The 18,784-nt window shown below is 41.5% G+C and overlaps 1 protein-coding gene across 1 annotated transcript in view; it reads left to right on the forward strand.

Moving 5' to 3' along the window:
• Positions 1–1,712: 1,712 nt before the first annotated feature.
• Positions 1,713–18,784, forward strand: part of GPR37 (G protein-coupled receptor 37) — a 22,353-nt gene continuing 5,281 nt past the window's right edge. The window contains exon 1 of the mRNA XM_007107222.2: positions 1,713–3,574. Coding sequence (XP_007107284.1) covers positions 2,549–3,574 — 1,026 coding nt within the window. The 5' untranslated portion in view covers positions 1,713–2,548. The remainder of the gene's footprint in view (positions 3,575–18,784) is intronic.

An 18,784-nucleotide genomic window follows, 5' to 3' on the forward strand; every position in this document is an offset into this window, starting at 1 on the left:
CATTTGTGTAACTCTTAAAAAGCACACAGAACAGTATGATAAATCATATATGATCTAGCATAAAAGTACAAAATATGTGGATGAAAAAATACACATCAGATTCAGAATATTAGTCACCTCAGGTGATAGAGAGATGCGAACAGGGTGAGAGAAATCTTCTACTTTAACTGTAATACTTCATTAAAAAAAAATTCAGGAGGGGGTAATCTGGGTTAGTTGTGAACAAGAAAAAAAAAGTTGTCAACATAAAACCAGAGATATTGCCCCCCTCTCATCTCATTAATTTTAAGTCTTGGTTATTATACATGTGAGCTATTTTTTTTAATCCTTTTTTTTACTCTAGATCACATTAATGTATCACTAATTTCCACCTCTACCCAGAGAGAAATTCAAGTTCAACAAGGAAATAGCTTTTGCACCCTTTGCAGAAACTCCATTGTAATTGATAGGTGGCTTAAAGTGGCTTAAAAAACACAAATTCATTATCTTATCATTCTGGGGGTCAGAACTCTAAAAATGATCAGGCACGGCCTATTCCTTGCCTTTTCCAGTTTCTAGAGATCTCCAGCATTATTTTAGCTCAGAGTCTCCCTTCACTCAGACCCTCTTACCTCCCTCTTGCACGGACCCCTGTGATTTCAATGGACCCACTTGGATAATCCATGATCTTCTCCCCCCCCTCAAGAGGATGAGAATCCCTTGAGAAATCACATCTGCAAAGTCCCTTTTGCCATGTAAAGTAACATTTTCACAGGTGTTAAGAATTAGGATGTGGACATCTTTTGGAAGGCCATTATTCTACCTACCACAATAGGCATTATTTCTCATTGTGTTTTCTCCTGTCTCTCTACATGTTCCCTTTTTTCAAAATGTGTTTATTTCTTCCTCTATCACTTGCTCTCTCTTAATCAGTTTGTCTGATATTTGTCTGTCGTATTAGCTATACCCTGACAGCTGTGGCCTGAGTGTGGGGTTTTACAGTATAAAAGGCTGGAAAGGCCTGGTCAGCCAGGCTGGAAGTTCTGTTCAAGTTAATTTCCCCCTACCTATCATTTCCTTCTATTTCATCAAACAAAACTACTTTCATTGTGGTCTGAGTGGTTCTAAAGTAACCCCTGGTAGGATGCCTCCTAACCCCGTGTTAAAGGGAAAGGGGTATCCTTCGCATCCCCACTCTCAGAGCTGTTCATTCTCTATGATGGAAGCCTCTGAGCTTCCTTTCTTTCCCGTCCTCAGTTCTTGGAAACACCTAAGGAGGCGAGCGCCTCACCTTACGACTCCCTCGAGGACCCAGGCCTGGAAGCGAACGCACGGATCTCCCCCCCCCACCCCCCCCCCCCCGCCTCTTCCTACAACCCGACTGGGCGACCCGTCAGGCTGGTTCAGACATCTGGGAATTAACATGTCCCGCCCATCCCTAGCCTCGAGCCGCGCAGGCTCCGCGCCTCCGCCCTCGTTCCCTCGCCGCTTCCAGCTCGTACGCGTGGAAGCCGCTACAAAGGGCTTGAATGAAACGTGTGTGGGTTTAGTGACCTCGTAAGCCGCCAGGGGATCCCGTCTCCCCACAAACCAGCGCGTCTCTCGCAGGAGGCTGAGGAGGGGGAGGAGGCAAGGAGCGGAGCGCTGGGTTTGGCGGGCGCGCGCTGCGGCTGGAGCGGCGGCGAGGGGCTTCCTGGCCACGCACCGCCTCGCCCGCGGCGGTTCCGGGCACCACACTCTCCGCCCGGGCTGCGCCCGCTGTCGCCGCCACAAGCTCCTGCGGCCGCCGGCACTGTCCACCGAGGAGCAGAGCTAGCCCTCCCCACCACCGATTCCCTTCTCCGCGGAGACGCGCCGCCCAGCAGCCCGCGCCGCCCCCTGGTCAACTTTGAGCAAGAGGAGAAACAACTTTGGCCGTGGCCGCGGGCTTCGCATCCCGCTTCTCCTCGTCCGCAGGAGCCTCGCGCGTCGCTGGGGTTATAGGTGGGGCGAGAGTTTCCCCGGCGCATGTGCGCGGCGTCTGGCTGTGGGCAGCCTGTCTCCGGCAAGCGGGAGCGGGAGTGTGGCTACTAGTCATCTGAAGGTGGGGAACTTGCTTTCCTTTCCCTTGAAGCGACCTCGTCTTGCTGCTGGATAAAGCTATATCGAAAGCATGTAAATAGGCAGAGCGACTGTTACCAGGAAGGCAGCCACCCCAAAGGCAGGGAGGGAGGAGCGTGGGGCTTCGTCCGGGCTTCTCCCAGTCGCAACATTAATCAACAGTCAGGCGTTGGTTGCAAGTTTTCAAGGTCAGCCACCGGCAGCAGCGATTCCCTCTCTGAATCTTGGGGATACGCAGCGCTCGGGTTGGACTTGGCTGAGAAATGCACGGGACACCGAACGAGGAAGGATTGTAGAGGGGAAGGGCTGTGACCCCAAGACCCATCCCCCAGCCTCCCCCTAATCCCCCGTCCCCCGCTGCAGGGGCGGGGGTTAGTACGTGCATGTGTCTAACTCTCAGCGGCAACTCTGGCGGCAGGTGTCGGCCCTAAGCAGGAGCCGCCGTTGCCGGGTGCGCCCTCGCCCAGCCATGCGGGCCGCGGGCGCGCGTCTCGCCCGCACCTCGCGGCTGCTGCTTCTGCTGCTGCTGAAGGTCTCCGCTTCTCCCGTCCTCGGGTCCGGCCCTGCGCCCGGCAACGAAAATTATCTGGGGCAAAGCTGTTCACCTACGCTGATCCAGCGTCGCGGCAGGGACGCTTGCGGACCGGGAAATTCTGCAGGAGACCTTCTGCCAACCCGTGCGCCCAGGGCGGAGGAGCAGGAGGCAGCGGTGCGCTTGGCGCCTTCATGGGACCCGCCCGCGGCCCGCGGCGGTGACCCAGGTGCGGGCAGAGGGGCGGAGGCGTCGGCAGCGGAGCCCTCGGGACCTCCAGCCAGACCACCTGGCGCCCGGAGGTGGAAAGGTGCCCGGGGTCAGCAGCCCCCGGGTGCTTTGGGGAGAGGGAGCCCCACGGCTCTCCAACTCCTCCTTCACACCTCAGAGGAGAAGGAAAAGGGTCCCAGAGGCGCTGGCATTTCTGGGCGCAGTCAGGAGCAGAGCGTGAGGAAGGAACCCGGAGCCGGCGACCTTTATTATTGGCCAAGGAGAGCCGGGAAGCTCCAGGGTTCCCAGCACGAGCCCCAACCCAAGACGGTCAATGGACCGTCGGGGCACGAAGGGCGGACGATTGCACCCCCTGGCAGGGCGCTGGCTCTGAATGGGTCTTCCCTTGAAGGAGTTCACGAACGCGGGGGTCCTCGGCGGGGGAACAGCACGAACCCGCGCTTGCGACTGAAGAACCCTTTCTACCCACTGACCCAGGAGTCATATGGAGCCTATGCGGTCATGTGTTTGTCGGTGGTGATCTTCGGGACCGGCATCATAGGCAACCTGGCGGTGATGTGCATCGTGTGTCACAACTACTACATGCGGAGCATCTCCAACTCCCTCTTGGCCAACCTGGCCTTCTGGGACTTTCTCATCATCTTCTTCTGCCTCCCGCTCGTCATCTTTCATGAGCTGACCAAGAAGTGGCTGCTGGAGGACTTCTCCTGCAAGGTCGTGCCCTATGTAGAGGTAATGCCTTCCAGGGGCTCTCAAACTACGGGCTTTATTCATTTCCGGGATTTATAGCATCAGACCGGCTGCTCCACGCACCTACCTGGCTGCTGAAGCCCTTCACATTTTCTCAGGGTCCCTCCCTCATTTCTCTTGCCAATCATTTGTAGACATTGGCATTTATATACTGGGCACAGGGGCGGACCTGAGCAGCTTTGTCCACTCACCTTCAAACTCATCTACTCCTGGATTGGGAAATAATGATCACCTCATAATGTATAGAATTGTTCAGATTTTAAATTTCTCTCTCTGAACTATGGCTTTATACATATAGATTTCTGATTTGGAGACTATCAGAGATTCTAGAGTTAATAAGTAGCCAGTCCAGGACTGTCATTATTGGAACCTAGCAAGAAAAAAAACCCCTGCATCACTTATCTACTAAGTTTCTAGTGCTCCAATATGATTTCTTCCCCGAGGATATTAGCACATTTCTTCTTAAATATCAAAATTGGAGTAATATTTTATTTAACAAAAGAAATCTGCTTTTCTTTGTTTGTCACTTGGCCTGGATGTATTAGTAACCTCCCAAATTAGTTTGTCTGCTGTCTGCCATGCTATCCCACCTAAATTCGTATGTCATTTCTGTTTCTCTTTTTTTCCCTCTCAATTTTGTAACCATTTTATTTATTTTGTATAAATGAGCTTAAGCAAAAATAACTCACTTATACAAAATAAATAAAATGCTTGGTACATCATGGCACAGAATTTATTTAACATTCTCAAAGTATATAGTATATATTTGTCGTTTGTTAGAGGATAAGGGATTGGCTATTTTTCCAAGACTAGAAAATTTCTTAAGAAGAAGGGGATACATAATAGGTTCCAAACTTTGGAAACGAAAATCTTTGAGTAAAATTTGACTGTTAACATCCTACAGCTAGTGTCCTTAACCGTTATTATGGTAGTTGGAATTTGCTCTTTAAATGGCATTTCTTTAAACACCAGCTCTTGGAAGGAGCCCAAGTGCTTTGTTGCCAGTTGTGTTTTTAGCCAGCTGGCCCTTGATTTACTCCATTCAGACTGACCGTTTCATTTATGGAAGCAGAAGAAGGGAAACTGTAAATATTCCAGAGCCCCTGATCCTCTCTGGCACCAGGGCCAGTGACCTATGTTCAACATTGTTCCAGGGCCTAATGCTAGGGGATAAGTAAACAGAAAACCATACCTACTTAGAAGGGCCAAGGCAAGAGACTGTAAATAAGACCCTCTGTTATCCTGGCAGGGATCAGATGCAGGATCATGCCATGCTTGCTAAATCACCTGTTGCTACTTTACCAAGATCTAGGATTTCTCTTGTTGCCAAGCTGCAAGTAGCTCCGAAACATCTAAATATTTGGTAGACGGCTCATTTTTGAATTGCAGAGAAGGACGTGAAATTTATGGAAGAGAATATGTGTCTACCAATTGCCTTTTCGAGGTCAATTTCAATTTAAGATTTCTCTGATTGTTTGAATAATGCAGAAGAAATTGACATATGCAAAAAAGAGACAAAAGTAAACTATAAAGTGAATAGGAGAGCTCCCTCCAATAAGAGGGAAGCATATTGGCTTGTTTTAAATGTACTGGACAGGATGAAATCATTATACATTAGAGGGAAAAACAATAAAAAGGACAGAAAAAAGAAACTGGGGAAAGAAAAAAAATTACCAAAGTTCTTGAAAAAAAAACTTTAAAAGAATCCCATTCAAAGTCAGAAAAGAATATACAAACTTCGGTTAGTTTAATGAGACCTATGAGTTTTGAGTGATGGTATTTATTATGTATGTGTTTTAATTTTCTTTCTCTCTAATTCTGAGGATTTTAAAAAATGTACACTTTCGTTTGTATTTCATTTTTAAATTTAATTCTCAGCTCCTTAAGAAAAACAATTATTATTTTTTACTCTCTGTTTCCCCCCTTCTTCATAGCCCTTTTCTATTTTTTAATTATTGGTACTAGGCTCTTTTTTTCCCCTGGAAAAGCAAAGGCTTGGAGAAAAAGATTCACTCATTTTTTTTCTTGAAAAATCAAACTATAATGTACATTTTTACTGTTAGAATAATGAATAAAAACCTTAAGATTTAGTGTTTCTATATTCATACCTAATCCTAGTCTTCTGAAATAATTCTATAGTGTTTCATCATACTCTGTGAAAATGATGATCAGACAGTAGTATTAGCTCCATGCTTCCTGATTATGAGGACAAGAAATACAATCCACATCTCAGAATAAAGCATTTCTGCTTCCAGGAGGCACTGCTGTTTTCACAGAAGTTAGAGGGATCTAATGCCTATTCCATGTTGGGTTTCTGGAAAAAAAAAAACAGATGCTAATGTGGAGATCTGCTTCAGGAAGTTTATTGGGGTGTGAGCTCAGGTTCAACACCTGTTAGGGAATGAAGGAAGCAGGACTGGGCAGAGAGGGACATTGAACTGTGATGCAGATGCCACAAAGACCTCAGCTGACACCACAGGGAGCTCAGGGCTGGGGTGGTCCTAGAGGGAGGTCCTGAATGGAGGCAAGACGGCCCAGCCTTTATAGCCCCTACCAGACCAGTCATTGGATGCAAGTTGCTCCCAGGAAGGGGGCGTAACCTCGAGCTGGGTGGATCTCTTTGGTTAAGGACAATTCCTAGAGAGGGATGCAGCTAAGAGCCATCAACCATCCATAGTCCCAGCAGCTGGGGTGGATCAGCATTTCATTCCTAAAGGACTTTGGGGAAGAAGCAATCTGGGTGGGGAACCACAGCAGCCACTACAGTGGCTTTTGAATTACCACGTTAAATTAGAGCCAGATGGCATTCTAACCCAACCTCCTCATTTTAAAGATGACACACGACACTCAGAAAAGAGAAATGACCATCCTACGTATACATATTTAGTCAATGGCAACCAGACCCTTATTCTCAACACTTGATGTTGATATTTGTTTAGTAGGCAAACATCTATGAGGCAAAACAGTGTCCAGTGAGTGTTTTCTTTTTCTTTCTGCTCCTTGGCATCTTTTAAAAAGATTTTTGTATCCAACAGACAGGAAAAATAATAAGCCCAGTTAACATCATTTGTTATATGATGAAATTTGTAGCTCTTTATATTCTTAAATTTCATCGTTTCCCATAAATTCCATAGTTGGTAGCTCATTAAATTTTAAAAAATTGCAATAATCTGAGACAATTGCATTTTTTCATGTGCCAAACATGATTATTTTAATAATCAAATAAAGATACGTAGGTTATATTTTATGTTCTTAAAAATCACAAAGTGTTCTAGATTGGGGAGGACATTACAAATCTTTTTGAAAACTTTCTCCCTGATTTGCCCTCATTCCAAATCTTTTTCTTCTTGACCACAAGACTTCTGAAAATTACTTGACATTTTATCTCCTTTATTATCTAGATTTTGCCTTTACTTTCTAGTCTCTTATATTTATTTTATTTGTGGGATATTTTTCCTTTTCTTCCCACCACACACCTTCTTATTGACTTATAATGTATGATTTACCATTTTTCTAGTAGTCTTTTTTGCCTTTTTCAATGTTTTTATTTTTAAATTTTTCTTAGTTACTGAAAACTTTTAACCACAATTAATTTTTATTGATCTTTACAATTTTTCTCTCCCATCTTCTCCTTTGCCTTCTTTTCCTTCTCTACCACAGTTCCTTTTTCTACAGCTTGAGTATTAGCATAATCTTAAGGAGGAAGTAGAATTTGGGGGAGAGTTGGGTTTGTGTAGAAAAATAGGTGTTTCTTCAGCAGAAATTATATGTCTTTGCAATTCACATTCAACTCTTCTTTTTGTTTCAATTTGTTGACCAAAACTTAAGGAGAACATCCAGCTTCCAGAGTCTGTCTCTAGAAAGGGAGGTTTATTATAATACTGCTATGAGTGGGAACATAGTGGGAACATTTGCAGTTGATAATTTCTCTCTTTCTGTTCCAGGATTATGATGTCTCTGTGGCCTAGTGATAAGTCCCATAAAGCAGACGGAATGGTAGGAAAGGGGGATAGGAGAGAAGGAAATCTGGGTGGATGGTGGCCATTCTAACAGCCACATCATTTTAAACTGGTCTGTCAGAGAGTCACCAGAAAAAACTATACTCAGAGCAATAGTTGTATGTAGAGAGAGAGCGTGTAGATGTGGGTTGGGTATGGAGATCTGGGTGTAGATTGCAGTAGGAGAATGGTAGAGGGGTTCCCTACCACACCATTCTCTTAGGGATCTAAAAATGGTTAAAGCCAAATAACTCAGGCATTGAATATGGCAACTAGAACAGCTCTCTGCTAATTATTTGATGAAAGCCAACCAGAGTCAGTGTATCACCTGATCCAGATCCACTGCTAACTATTTATTTCCATTTGGATGTTTATTGGACGTTTTGAATAATATAGACAGCTCCTTAGTTTAAAGAACTGACACCTTCATGGTGAGTGGTAGGGAAGGAAGAAGGCTTCAAATTGTTCTAAGTTAACCCTAGATCTGACTGTAGTTTTATTTTCCTGGGATACGAGATTCCGAGGGTGGGGGGTGGATAAAGGGAATACATCTCACCAGGGCCTCTGGACCAGGGTTGATTTGTGAAAGGTCTAGAACCTTTCGTGATGAAAAAAGCCGGATTCTCCAGGGGCTTTAGAAATACTGGTTTTAAACTGAGTGAGCAAATGACTTTTTCATTGTCTTAGATTGTAGTTGGCACTGACAGATACGAAAAGAAGGGTGGGTACTGAAGCTGAAGATGATATTGCTATACAGTTTTTGTGAGTCTACACAGATTTCCCTAAAACTCCTAGATTCAAATACTAGCACATTGATCACGGCAGGCAGTAAATTTGCTTGAGGGGTGGATTAGCCATTGGGTATTCTGATAGACTTTTAAGTGGAAACACAGTTTTGTGAGCCACTTGAAAGTTACTAATAATACTATCAGGGAAAATAGACACACTGTGTGAGAATGGTGCAAACAAATATTGTATGACTTCCTATTAATCCCTTTATAATAATTTTCACATTCCCATGCAAGTGACAGTATTTGGCTGATAACTCCAGCAGAAAAGAAAAAAAGTATAAAGTGTGCTCCTATGTATAACTCCATTCATGAACAGTGTACGGTGAAGTTTACTGAATTTGGGTTCCACATAAGAAATAAAAGCTTTATGATATTCAAATGTGGAATTCAAATAATTTCCTTGACTATTGATTATAATAAGAAAGTCATCCTTTTTTAAAGCTTGCCAATGAAGTATAAACAGGAACATGGATTTTTCTTTACTTGCCTTTTAGAGATATTAGTTGGCATTCAGCTTTTAAGGATTATACACAAAACAGCAGCACCCAATAACTGATTAAAGAGCAGCTTGTATAATTCATTATTTTTTCTAGTCCTTTTCCATAGATGTCATCATTCATTCATTTATTTACTATCCATTCATTCATTAAACATTTACTGGGCTTTTCTGCTATGCTAGATACTATGTTAGGAGGGAACAGGAGTGGAAGAAGAAGGGGAAGAGAGGAAAAAGTTTCCAAAGATGAGTAACATACATATGATACTGCTATTATAGACAGGTGAAATCATGTGCTACAGTGTGATGAATACTATAAAAGAGGCTTAAACAATGTGTTATGAAAGTTCAGGCATGGCTCTGGAATGGGTCAGCTCACGTTTGTACTTAGTTATGACCAAAGATGGAGAAATTCAAGTGAAAACTATGTTCCCTCTCATTCTTTTTCAAGCATAGTCTTATGCTTAGTTTTCATAAATGCATACAGCCTAGAGACATGGTAAAAAGTTACAACTATGAAAGTCTTTTAATTCTTGTTTTCTCAAATTGTCCTGGGATAGGAGGTCTATAAGACAATTGGGCAGGGCTTCCCTGGTGGCGGAGTGGTTGAGAATCCGCCTGCTGATGCAGGGGACACGGGTTCGTGCCCCGGTCCGGGAAGATCCCACATGCCGCGGAGCGGCAAATAAATAAAATGCTTGGTACATCATGGCACAGAATTTATTTAACATTCTCAAAGTATATAGTATATATTTGTCGTTTGTTAGAGGATAAGGGATTGGCTATTTTTCCAAGACTAGAAAATTTCTTAAGAAGAAGGGGATACATAATAGGTTCCAAACTTTGGAAACGAAAATCTTTGAGTAAAATTTGACTGTTAACATCCTACAGCTAGTGTCCTTAACCGTTATTATGGTAGTTGGAATTTGCTCTTTAAATGGCATTTCTTTAAACACCAGCTCTTGGAAGGAGCCCAAGTGCTTTGTTGCCAGTTGTGTTTTTAGCCAGCTGGCCCTTGATTTACTCCATTCAGACTGACCGTTTCATTTATGGAAGCAGAAGAAGGGAAACTGTAAATATTCCAGAGCCCCTGATCCTCTCTGGCACCAGGGCCAGTGACCTATGTTCAACATTGTTCCAGGGCCTAATGCTAGGGGATAAGTAAACAGAAAACCATACCTACTTAGAAGGGCCAAGGCAAGAGACTGTAAATAAGACCCTCTGTTATCCTGGCAGGGATCAGATGCAGGATCATGCCATGCTTGCTAAATCACCTGTTGCTACTTTACCAAGATCTAGGATTTCTCTTGTTGCCAAGCTGCAAGTAGCTCCGAAACATCTAAATATTTGGTAGACGGCTCATTTTTGAATTGCAGAGAAGGACGTGAAATTTATGGAAGAGAATATGTGTCTACCAATTGCCTTTTCGAGGTCAATTTGACCTCAATTTAAGATTTCTCTGATTGTTTGAATAATGCAGAAGAAATTGACATATGCAAAAAAGAGACAAAAGTAAACTATAAAGTGAATAGGAGAGCTCCCTCCAATAAGAGGGAAGCATATTGGCTTGTTTTAAATGTACTGGACAGGATGAAATCATTATACATTAGAGGGAAAAACAATAAAAAGGACAGAAAAAAGAAACTGGGGAAAGAAAAAAAATTACCAAAGTTCTTGAAAAAAAAACTTTAAAAGAATCCCATTCAAAGTCAGAAAAGAATATACAAACTTCGGTTAGTTTAATGAGACCTATGAGTTTTGAGTGATGGTATTTATTATGTATGTGTTTTAATTTTCTTTCTCTCTAATTCTGAGGATTTTAAAAAATGTACACTTTCGTTTGTATTTCATTTTTAAATTTAATTCTCAGCTCCTTAAGAAAAACAATTATTATTTTTTACTCTCTGTTTCCCCCCTTCTTCATAGCCCTTTTCTATTTTTTAATTATTGGTACTAGGCTCTTTTTTTCCCCTGGAAAAGCAAAGGCTTGGAGAAAAAGATTCACTCATTTTTTTTCTTGAAAAATCAAACTATAATGTACATTTTTACTGTTAGAATAATGAATAAAAACCTTAAGATTTAGTGTTTCTATATTCATACCTAATCCTAGTCTTCTGAAATAATTCTATAGTGTTTCATCATACTCTGTGAAAATGATGATCAGACAGTAGTATTAGCTCCATGCTTCCTGATTATGAGGACAAGAAATACAATCCACATCTCAGAATAAAGCATTTCTGCTTCCAGGAGGCACTGCTGTTTTCACAGAAGTTAGAGGGATCTAATGCCTATTCCATGTTGGGTTTCTGGAAAAAAAAAAACAGATGCTAATGTGGAGATCTGCTTCAGGAAGTTTATTGGGGTGTGAGCTCAGGTTCAACACCTGTTAGGGAATGAAGGAAGCAGGACTGGGCAGAGAGGGACATTGAACTGTGATGCAGATGCCACAAAGACCTCAGCTGACACCACAGGGAGCTCAGGGCTGGGGTGGTCCTAGAGGGAGGTCCTGAATGGAGGCAAGACGGCCCAGCCTTTATAGCCCCTACCAGACCAGTCATTGGATGCAAGTTGCTCCCAGGAAGGGGGCGTAACCTCGAGCTGGGTGGATCTCTTTGGTTAAGGACAATTCCTAGAGAGGGATGCAGCTAAGAGCCATCAACCATCCATAGTCCCAGCAGCTGGGGTGGATCAGCATTTCATTCCTAAAGGACTTTGGGGAAGAAGCAATCTGGGTGGGGAACCACAGCAGCCACTACAGTGGCTTTTGAATTACCACGTTAAATTAGAGCCAGATGGCATTCTAACCCAACCTCCTCATTTTAAAGATGACACACGACACTCAGAAAAGAGAAATGACCATCCTACGTATACATATTTAGTCAATGGCAACCAGACCCTTATTCTCAACACTTGATGTTGATATTTGTTTAGTAGGCAAACATCTATGAGGCAAAACAGTGTCCAGTGAGTGTTTTCTTTTTCTTTCTGCTCCTTGGCATCTTTTAAAAAGATTTTTGTATCCAACAGACAGGAAAAATAATAAGCCCAGTTAACATCATTTGTTATATGATGAAATTTGTAGCTCTTTATATTCTTAAATTTCATCGTTTCCCATAAATTCCATAGTTGGTAGCTCATTAAATTTTAAAAAATTGCAATAATCTGAGACAATTGCATTTTTTCATGTGCCAAACATGATTATTTTAATAATCAAATAAAGATACGTAGGTTATATTTTATGTTCTTAAAAATCACAAAGTGTTCTAGATTGGGGAGGACATTACAAATCTTTTTGAAAACTTTCTCCCTGATTTGCCCTCATTCCAAATCTTTTTCTTCTTGACCACAAGACTTCTGAAAATTACTTGACATTTTATCTCCTTTATTATCTAGATTTTGCCTTTACTTTCTAGTCTCTTATATTTATTTTATTTGTGGGATATTTTTCCTTTTCTTCCCACCACACACCTTCTTATTGACTTATAATGTATGATTTACCATTTTTCTAGTAGTCTTTTTTGCCTTTTTCAATGTTTTTATTTTTAAATTTTTCTTAGTTACTGAAAACTTTTAACCACAATTAATTTTTATTGATCTTTACAATTTTTCTCTCCCATCTTCTCCTTTGCCTTCTTTTCCTTCTCTACCACAGTTCCTTTTTCTACAGCTTGAGTATTAGCATAATCTTAAGGAGGAAGTAGAATTTGGGGGAGAGTTGGGTTTGTGTAGAAAAATAGGTGTTTCTTCAGCAGAAATTATATGTCTTTGCAATTCACATTCAACTCTTCTTTTTGTTTCAATTTGTTGACCAAAACTTAAGGAGAACATCCAGCTTCCAGAGTCTGTCTCTAGAAAGGGAGGTTTATTATAATACTGCTATGAGTGGGAACATAGTGGGAACATTTGCAGTTGATAATTTCTCTCTTTCTGTTCCAGGATTATGATGTCTCTGTGGCCTAGTGATAAGTCCCATAAAGCAGACGGAATGGTAGGAAAGGGGGATAGGAGAGAAGGAAATCTGGGTGGATGGTGGCCATTCTAACAGCCACATCATTTTAAACTGGTCTGTCAGAGAGTCACCAGAAAAAACTATACTCAAAGCAATAGTTGTATGTAGAGAGAGAGCGTGTAGATGTGGGTTGGGTATGGAGGTCTGGGTGTAGATTGCAGTAGGAGAATGGTAGAGGGGTTCCCTACCACACCATTCTCTTAGGGATCTAAAAATGGTTAAAGCCAAATAACTCAGGCATTGAATATGGCAACTAGAACAGCTCTCTGCTAATTATTTGATGAAAGCCAACCAGAGTCAGTGTATCACCTGATCCAGATCCACTGCTAACTATTTATTTCCATTTGGATGTTTATTGGACGTTTTGAATAATATAGACAGCTCCTTAGTTTAAAGAACTGACACCTTCATGGTGAGTGGTAGGGAAGGAAGAAGGCTTCAAATTGTTCTAAGTTAACCCTAGATCTGACTGTAGTTTTATTTTCCTGGGATACGAGATTCCGAGGGTGGGGGGTGGATAAAGGGAATACATCTCACCAGGGCCTCTGGACCAGGGTTGATTTGTGAAAGGTCTAGAACCTTTCGTGATGAAAAAAGCCGGATTCTCCAGGGGCTTTAGAAATACTGGTTTTAAACTGAGTGAGCAAATGACTTTTTCATTGTCTTAGATTGTAGTTGGCACTGACAGATACGAAAAGAAGGGTGGGTACTGAAGCTGAAGATGATATTGCTATACAGTTTTTGTGAGTCTACACAGATTTCCCTAAAACTCCTAGATTCAAATACTAGCACATTGATCACGGCAGACAGTAAATTTGCTTGAGGGGTGGATTAGCCATTGGGTATTCTGATAGACTTTTAAGTGGAAACACAGTTTTGTGAGCCACTTGAAAGTTACTAATAATACTATCAGGGAAAATAGACACACTGTGTGAGAATGGTGCAAACAAATATTGTATGACTTCCTATTAATCCCTTTATAATAATTTTCACATTCCCATGCAAGTGACAGTATTTGGCTGATAACTCCAGCAGAAAAGAAAAAAAGTATAAAGTGTGCTCCTATGTATAACTCCATTCATGAACAGTGTACGGTGAAGTTTACTGAATTTGGGTTCCACATAAGAAATAAAAGCTTTATGATATTCAAATGTGGAATTCAAATAATTTCCTTGACTATTGATTATAATAAGAAAGTCATCCTTTTTTAAAGCTTGCCAATGAAGTATAAACAGGAACATGGATTTTTCTTTACTTGCCTTTTAGAGATATTAGTTGGCATTCAGCTTTTAAGGATTATACACAAAACAGCAGCACCCAATAACTGATTAAAAAGCAGCTTGTATAATTCATTATTTTTTCTAGTCCTTTTCCATAGATGTCATCATTCATTCATTTATTTACTATCCATTCATTCATTAAACATTTACTGGGCTTTTCTGCTATGCTAGATACTATGTTAGGAGGGAACAGGAGTGGAAGAAGAAGGGGAAGAGAGGAAAAAGTTTCCAAAGATGAGTAACATACATATGATACTGCTATTATAGACAGGTGAAATCATGTGCTACAGTGTGATGAATACTATAAAAGAGGCTTAAACAAGGTGTTATGGAAGTTCAGGCATGGCTCTGGAATGGGTCAGCTCATGTTTGTACTTAGTTATGACCAAAGATGGAGAAATTCAAGTGAAAACTATGTTCCCGCTCATTCTTTTTCAAGCATAGTCTTATGCTTAGTTTTCATAAATGCATACAGCCTAGAGACATGGTAAAAAGTTACAACTATGAAAGTCTTTTAATTCTTGTTTTCTCAAATTGTCCTGGGATAGGAGGTCTATAAGACAATTGGGCAGGGCTTCCCTGGTGGCGGAGTGGTTGAGAATCCGCCTGCTGATGCAGGGGACACGGGTTCGTGCCCCGGTCCGGGAAGATCCCACATGCCGCGGAGCGGCTGGGCCCGTGAGCCATGGTTACTGAGCCTGCGCATCCGGAGCCTGTGCTCCGCAACGGGAGAGGCCACAACAGTGAGAGGCCCGCGTACCACAAAAAAAAAAAAAGACAATTGGGCAGATGGGACAGTCCTAGAAATTTCATTTAGAATACAGAATTATTCTAAATATTATTAAATATTAAATTATGATTTAGAATACATTGCCTGAGATAACCATTTCTGCTCTGGAATTAGTCGTCCTTATTAGCCATAAGGACATTAAGTAAATCAAATCTTTTAAAGTTTGTTTATTTATTTATTTATTTATTTATTTATGGCTGCATTGGGTCTTAGTTGCTGCACGCGGGCTTTTCTCTAGTTGCAGCAAGCAGGGTCTACTCTTCTTTGTGGTGTGCGGGCTTCTCATTGCAGTGGCTTCTCTTGTGGCAGAGCACAGGTTATAGGCACACGGGCTTCAGTAGTTGCGGCTCATGGGCTCCAGAGCGCAGGCTCAGTAGTTGTGACGCACGGGCTTAGTTGCTCTGTGGTGTGTGGGATCTTCCCGGACCAGGGTTTGAACCCGTGTCCCCTGCATTGGCAGGCGGATTCTCAACCACTGCTCCACCAGGGAAGCCCTAAAGTTTATTTAAATGAATTGTTTAATTAGCAATGTAATAACAGTACATTAAATTGAGTCCTTTTCTTCTGAAAATCTCTAAAACGTACCTGTTGTTTGATTTGACCTTAGAGAACATAGGAAGAAAGGCTGAGAGGGAGATACTTTAGACCTTATTGTAGAGTTGGGGAAAGGGAAGCGTAAAGAATGGACCTTCCTGAGAACTGGATTAATTTCTCAAGCCCACAGTCAAAATGAGGACGTATCCTCAGTTCGTGAGGGCTGCCAGCATATCTGGTTATATCAACAAAACATCTCTCAACAGTGAAAAAGAAGCAAATATTTCCACAAAAGCAAAATAGATCTGAGCTTATGAGTGTACCCAAGGCTGAGGAAGTAAGGGTCTACCTTGCCCTTCACCCTTGTACTGCATGGGCCTTCAGAGAGTGATCCCACCTTTAATAGCTCTTCCTGTGTTCTGCAACTAGGTTTAACAGTGTCCCATTGGAAGCACAGGGATCTGAGTCTGGGATGTGGACCGTGTGGGGAGAGGGTGGGCAGACTGCTATGCAGTGAGGTTTGTCTCTGGTACTGCATTTCTGTGCCCATCCTCCAGGGATCCTCTGTCTTTTTTCTTTTTAACCACAGATTGACCTGCCAAGGTCCCATAATTAACTCAGCCTTGTTGCCAAGGATACTTAACTCTTAAGTATCCTTTTGAGAATAGTATTCTTTGTGCCAGAAGAGATGATCTCACCTAAAATTTCAAGGTTGAGTGGAGAATGGAATTGCTACAACCTCAAATATGGGCCCTTTCTATTTGCAAAGTAGGTACAGATAATTTCCCCAAAACCTCCAGAAGAACTGGATATCATCACAATTCCAGACTTATTCTTGAGACAGAATACTTTCAGTTTGTGAATTTATGATGGTTTTCAATGTGCTCTGTCAGCACACTTGAATGGTTGATAGCATGAATGACGCCAAGGTCACTGATTTGATCCTAGCCTAGCATTAGTCATTTCAATTAGGTCTATGACTGTACTCAGGGCTGCCATTTTTTATTCCCTTCTCCTTTATTCCCTTATCTCCCTGCCTTCAGGGAACTTTCCTCCTCCCTTTACTGTCTTCTCCTTGGTTCAGATTTCTCTTATATAGGAAAAGCATCTGTTAACTAATTCACAGTAAGATGTGAAATTTAGAGATACATGCCTGTTAAAGAGGAATGAATAAAGAAAGGGTACTTCCTTAACCTACTACCAACAATGGAATTTTGGTTAAGAACAGAGAAATTTTGTCTTAAAATGTGGTTTCTCATAATTACCCAAGCACAAATGGATGAGGCCAACTCTGATTTTGTCTTTGGTTTGGGTTCACCATCATGCAAATCAATTTCATTAGTCACAAGAAAAAAATTGGTGAAAATTTGTTACTGTTCTTTGGAAACTTGTCAGAACCCTTAGGTGAAAAACAGAAATTCCAGTTCATTTTAAGATTGATTAGAAACATCATAATAATATCAAGGGTTGAAATGTGGACTTTGAGCTTGTGGGAAATATTACATTTTGAAATGGATTTCTAATTATTGAGAATAAATAGGGAATATATAAATGCTTTAAGACCTGTTGATTCCAATAGATGGCTTCCATTTTAGGACAAATGATGTTAATCTTGCTTCATTTGCATTTTTACACTAATGAGCATTGGCATATTTAAAATTAAATTTAACATTTTAGATAAGTTGTAGTAAAATGATTATTTTTTTTTAACTGCAAAGGAATGTACTTCTACAGAAGTCAGAAGTTGTAATTGGTAGGAATGTCAAGGTGGGACTATAAAGGTAAAGAAAGATTTATAGGGTCAAGACAAATTTTAGGATGATATACTGGCTTTTAAATAGTCTCCATTGTTTTTTAAATAAGTAAGAGCATGTTATCAAGGTTTAGAAAAAAGGGAAGAAAGTTGAAAATGAGGCAATAATGACAGTTGATATCTTCATTGGAAATCACATATAGATGAAATAGCCTGGATATAATAGAAATAGATATTTATGATATGTGACTGTATCAGATTCAATCTCAGTGATATTGATAAAGGTAAGAAACCTTCTTTTTGACGGTGGAAGAGTGGCCATGAAGGGCTCTGTTTCATTTCAGAGATGTGTATGTCCTTGTGAGGGTTGAGACAGATCTCTCCTACTCACTCTATGTTTTGGTCTGGAGACACTAATGCAAGTGTGATGATTTGTATGCACTCTGAAATGAAGACCTTTTGATAAAGGCCATCTCATTCACAGCAGTCTGATAAACAGTGGCTCTGAGAAACATGCTGTCTCCACTGTGGCTCAAGGAAGTGTCTCTGGTGGGGAAGTTGCCCTGAAGTGTTGCGAGGATAAGGATTATGGAAAATGCAAGAGGAAGCCAGGGCACACAAGCTCAAGCCATTTAGAGTTTCAAAGGAAACTCTACCCCTGTGCTCCTCGTGCTTTTTTCCTGACTGATTGTTAGGTCTCTAACCATGGACTTATAATAGGTTATCATTCATGGCTCAAATGAATGGGCGTTGTTAACAATAACGCCCTTGTTTCGAGAGTTACTTGTATACAAAGGACAGTACATAAATAGATGCACTTAAACATCTTTTTGGGGTAAAATATAAGTTAGGCTAGAGTAAGTTGTCATGACTTTGGTTAGAAATTTTCCTGTTTTATAAAAATCAGTGTATTCCAGCCGCTTCACTGTACGTAAGCATGTAGATTTGATTTCATATGAAAGAATTTTTGCTTGGAAGTACATTGGTCTTTTCTTTCCCCATCAGTGTTATCACTGCTGTATATCAGAGGGTTTAGCAAAAGACACTTTATTTGGTATGAGTTGTACCTTCATAGCTTAACCTCATTCATAAAGGCTTCATATTTGTCTGTCTGCAGTAAGCTTCTGAGAAATGGAGCAATAGCTACAACAGGAGTTCCACAGATGACTGTTTTCCTTTCTTTTTTTTTTTGGCCACGCCATCCGGCATGCGGGATCTTAGTTCCCTGACTAGGGATCGAACCCATGCCCCCTGCATTGGGAGTGTGGAGTCTTAACCACTGGAATGCCAGGGAAGTCCCGCCTGTTTTTCATAAAGTATCCAAGTGCTCTCTCTTCACCTCATTTTGAATGAACTTAATATAGTACTAGGTAAAGGTGGTGGCCAGGATTTCCTCAAGGCTGGATGTTTGTATTGAGTTAGCACCTTGAGCAGTGGGGAGAACTTTTTTTTTTTTTTTTTTTTGTGATACGCGGGCCTCTCACTGTTGTGGCCTCTCCCGTTGCGGAGCACAGGCTCCGGACGCGCAGGCTCAGCGGCCA

Source organism: Physeter macrocephalus, chromosome 5, assembly GCF_002837175.3.
Source record: "Physeter macrocephalus isolate SW-GA chromosome 5, ASM283717v5, whole genome shotgun sequence".
In the NCBI taxonomy this organism is placed as follows: Eukaryota; Metazoa; Chordata; class Mammalia; order Artiodactyla; family Physeteridae; genus Physeter; species Physeter macrocephalus.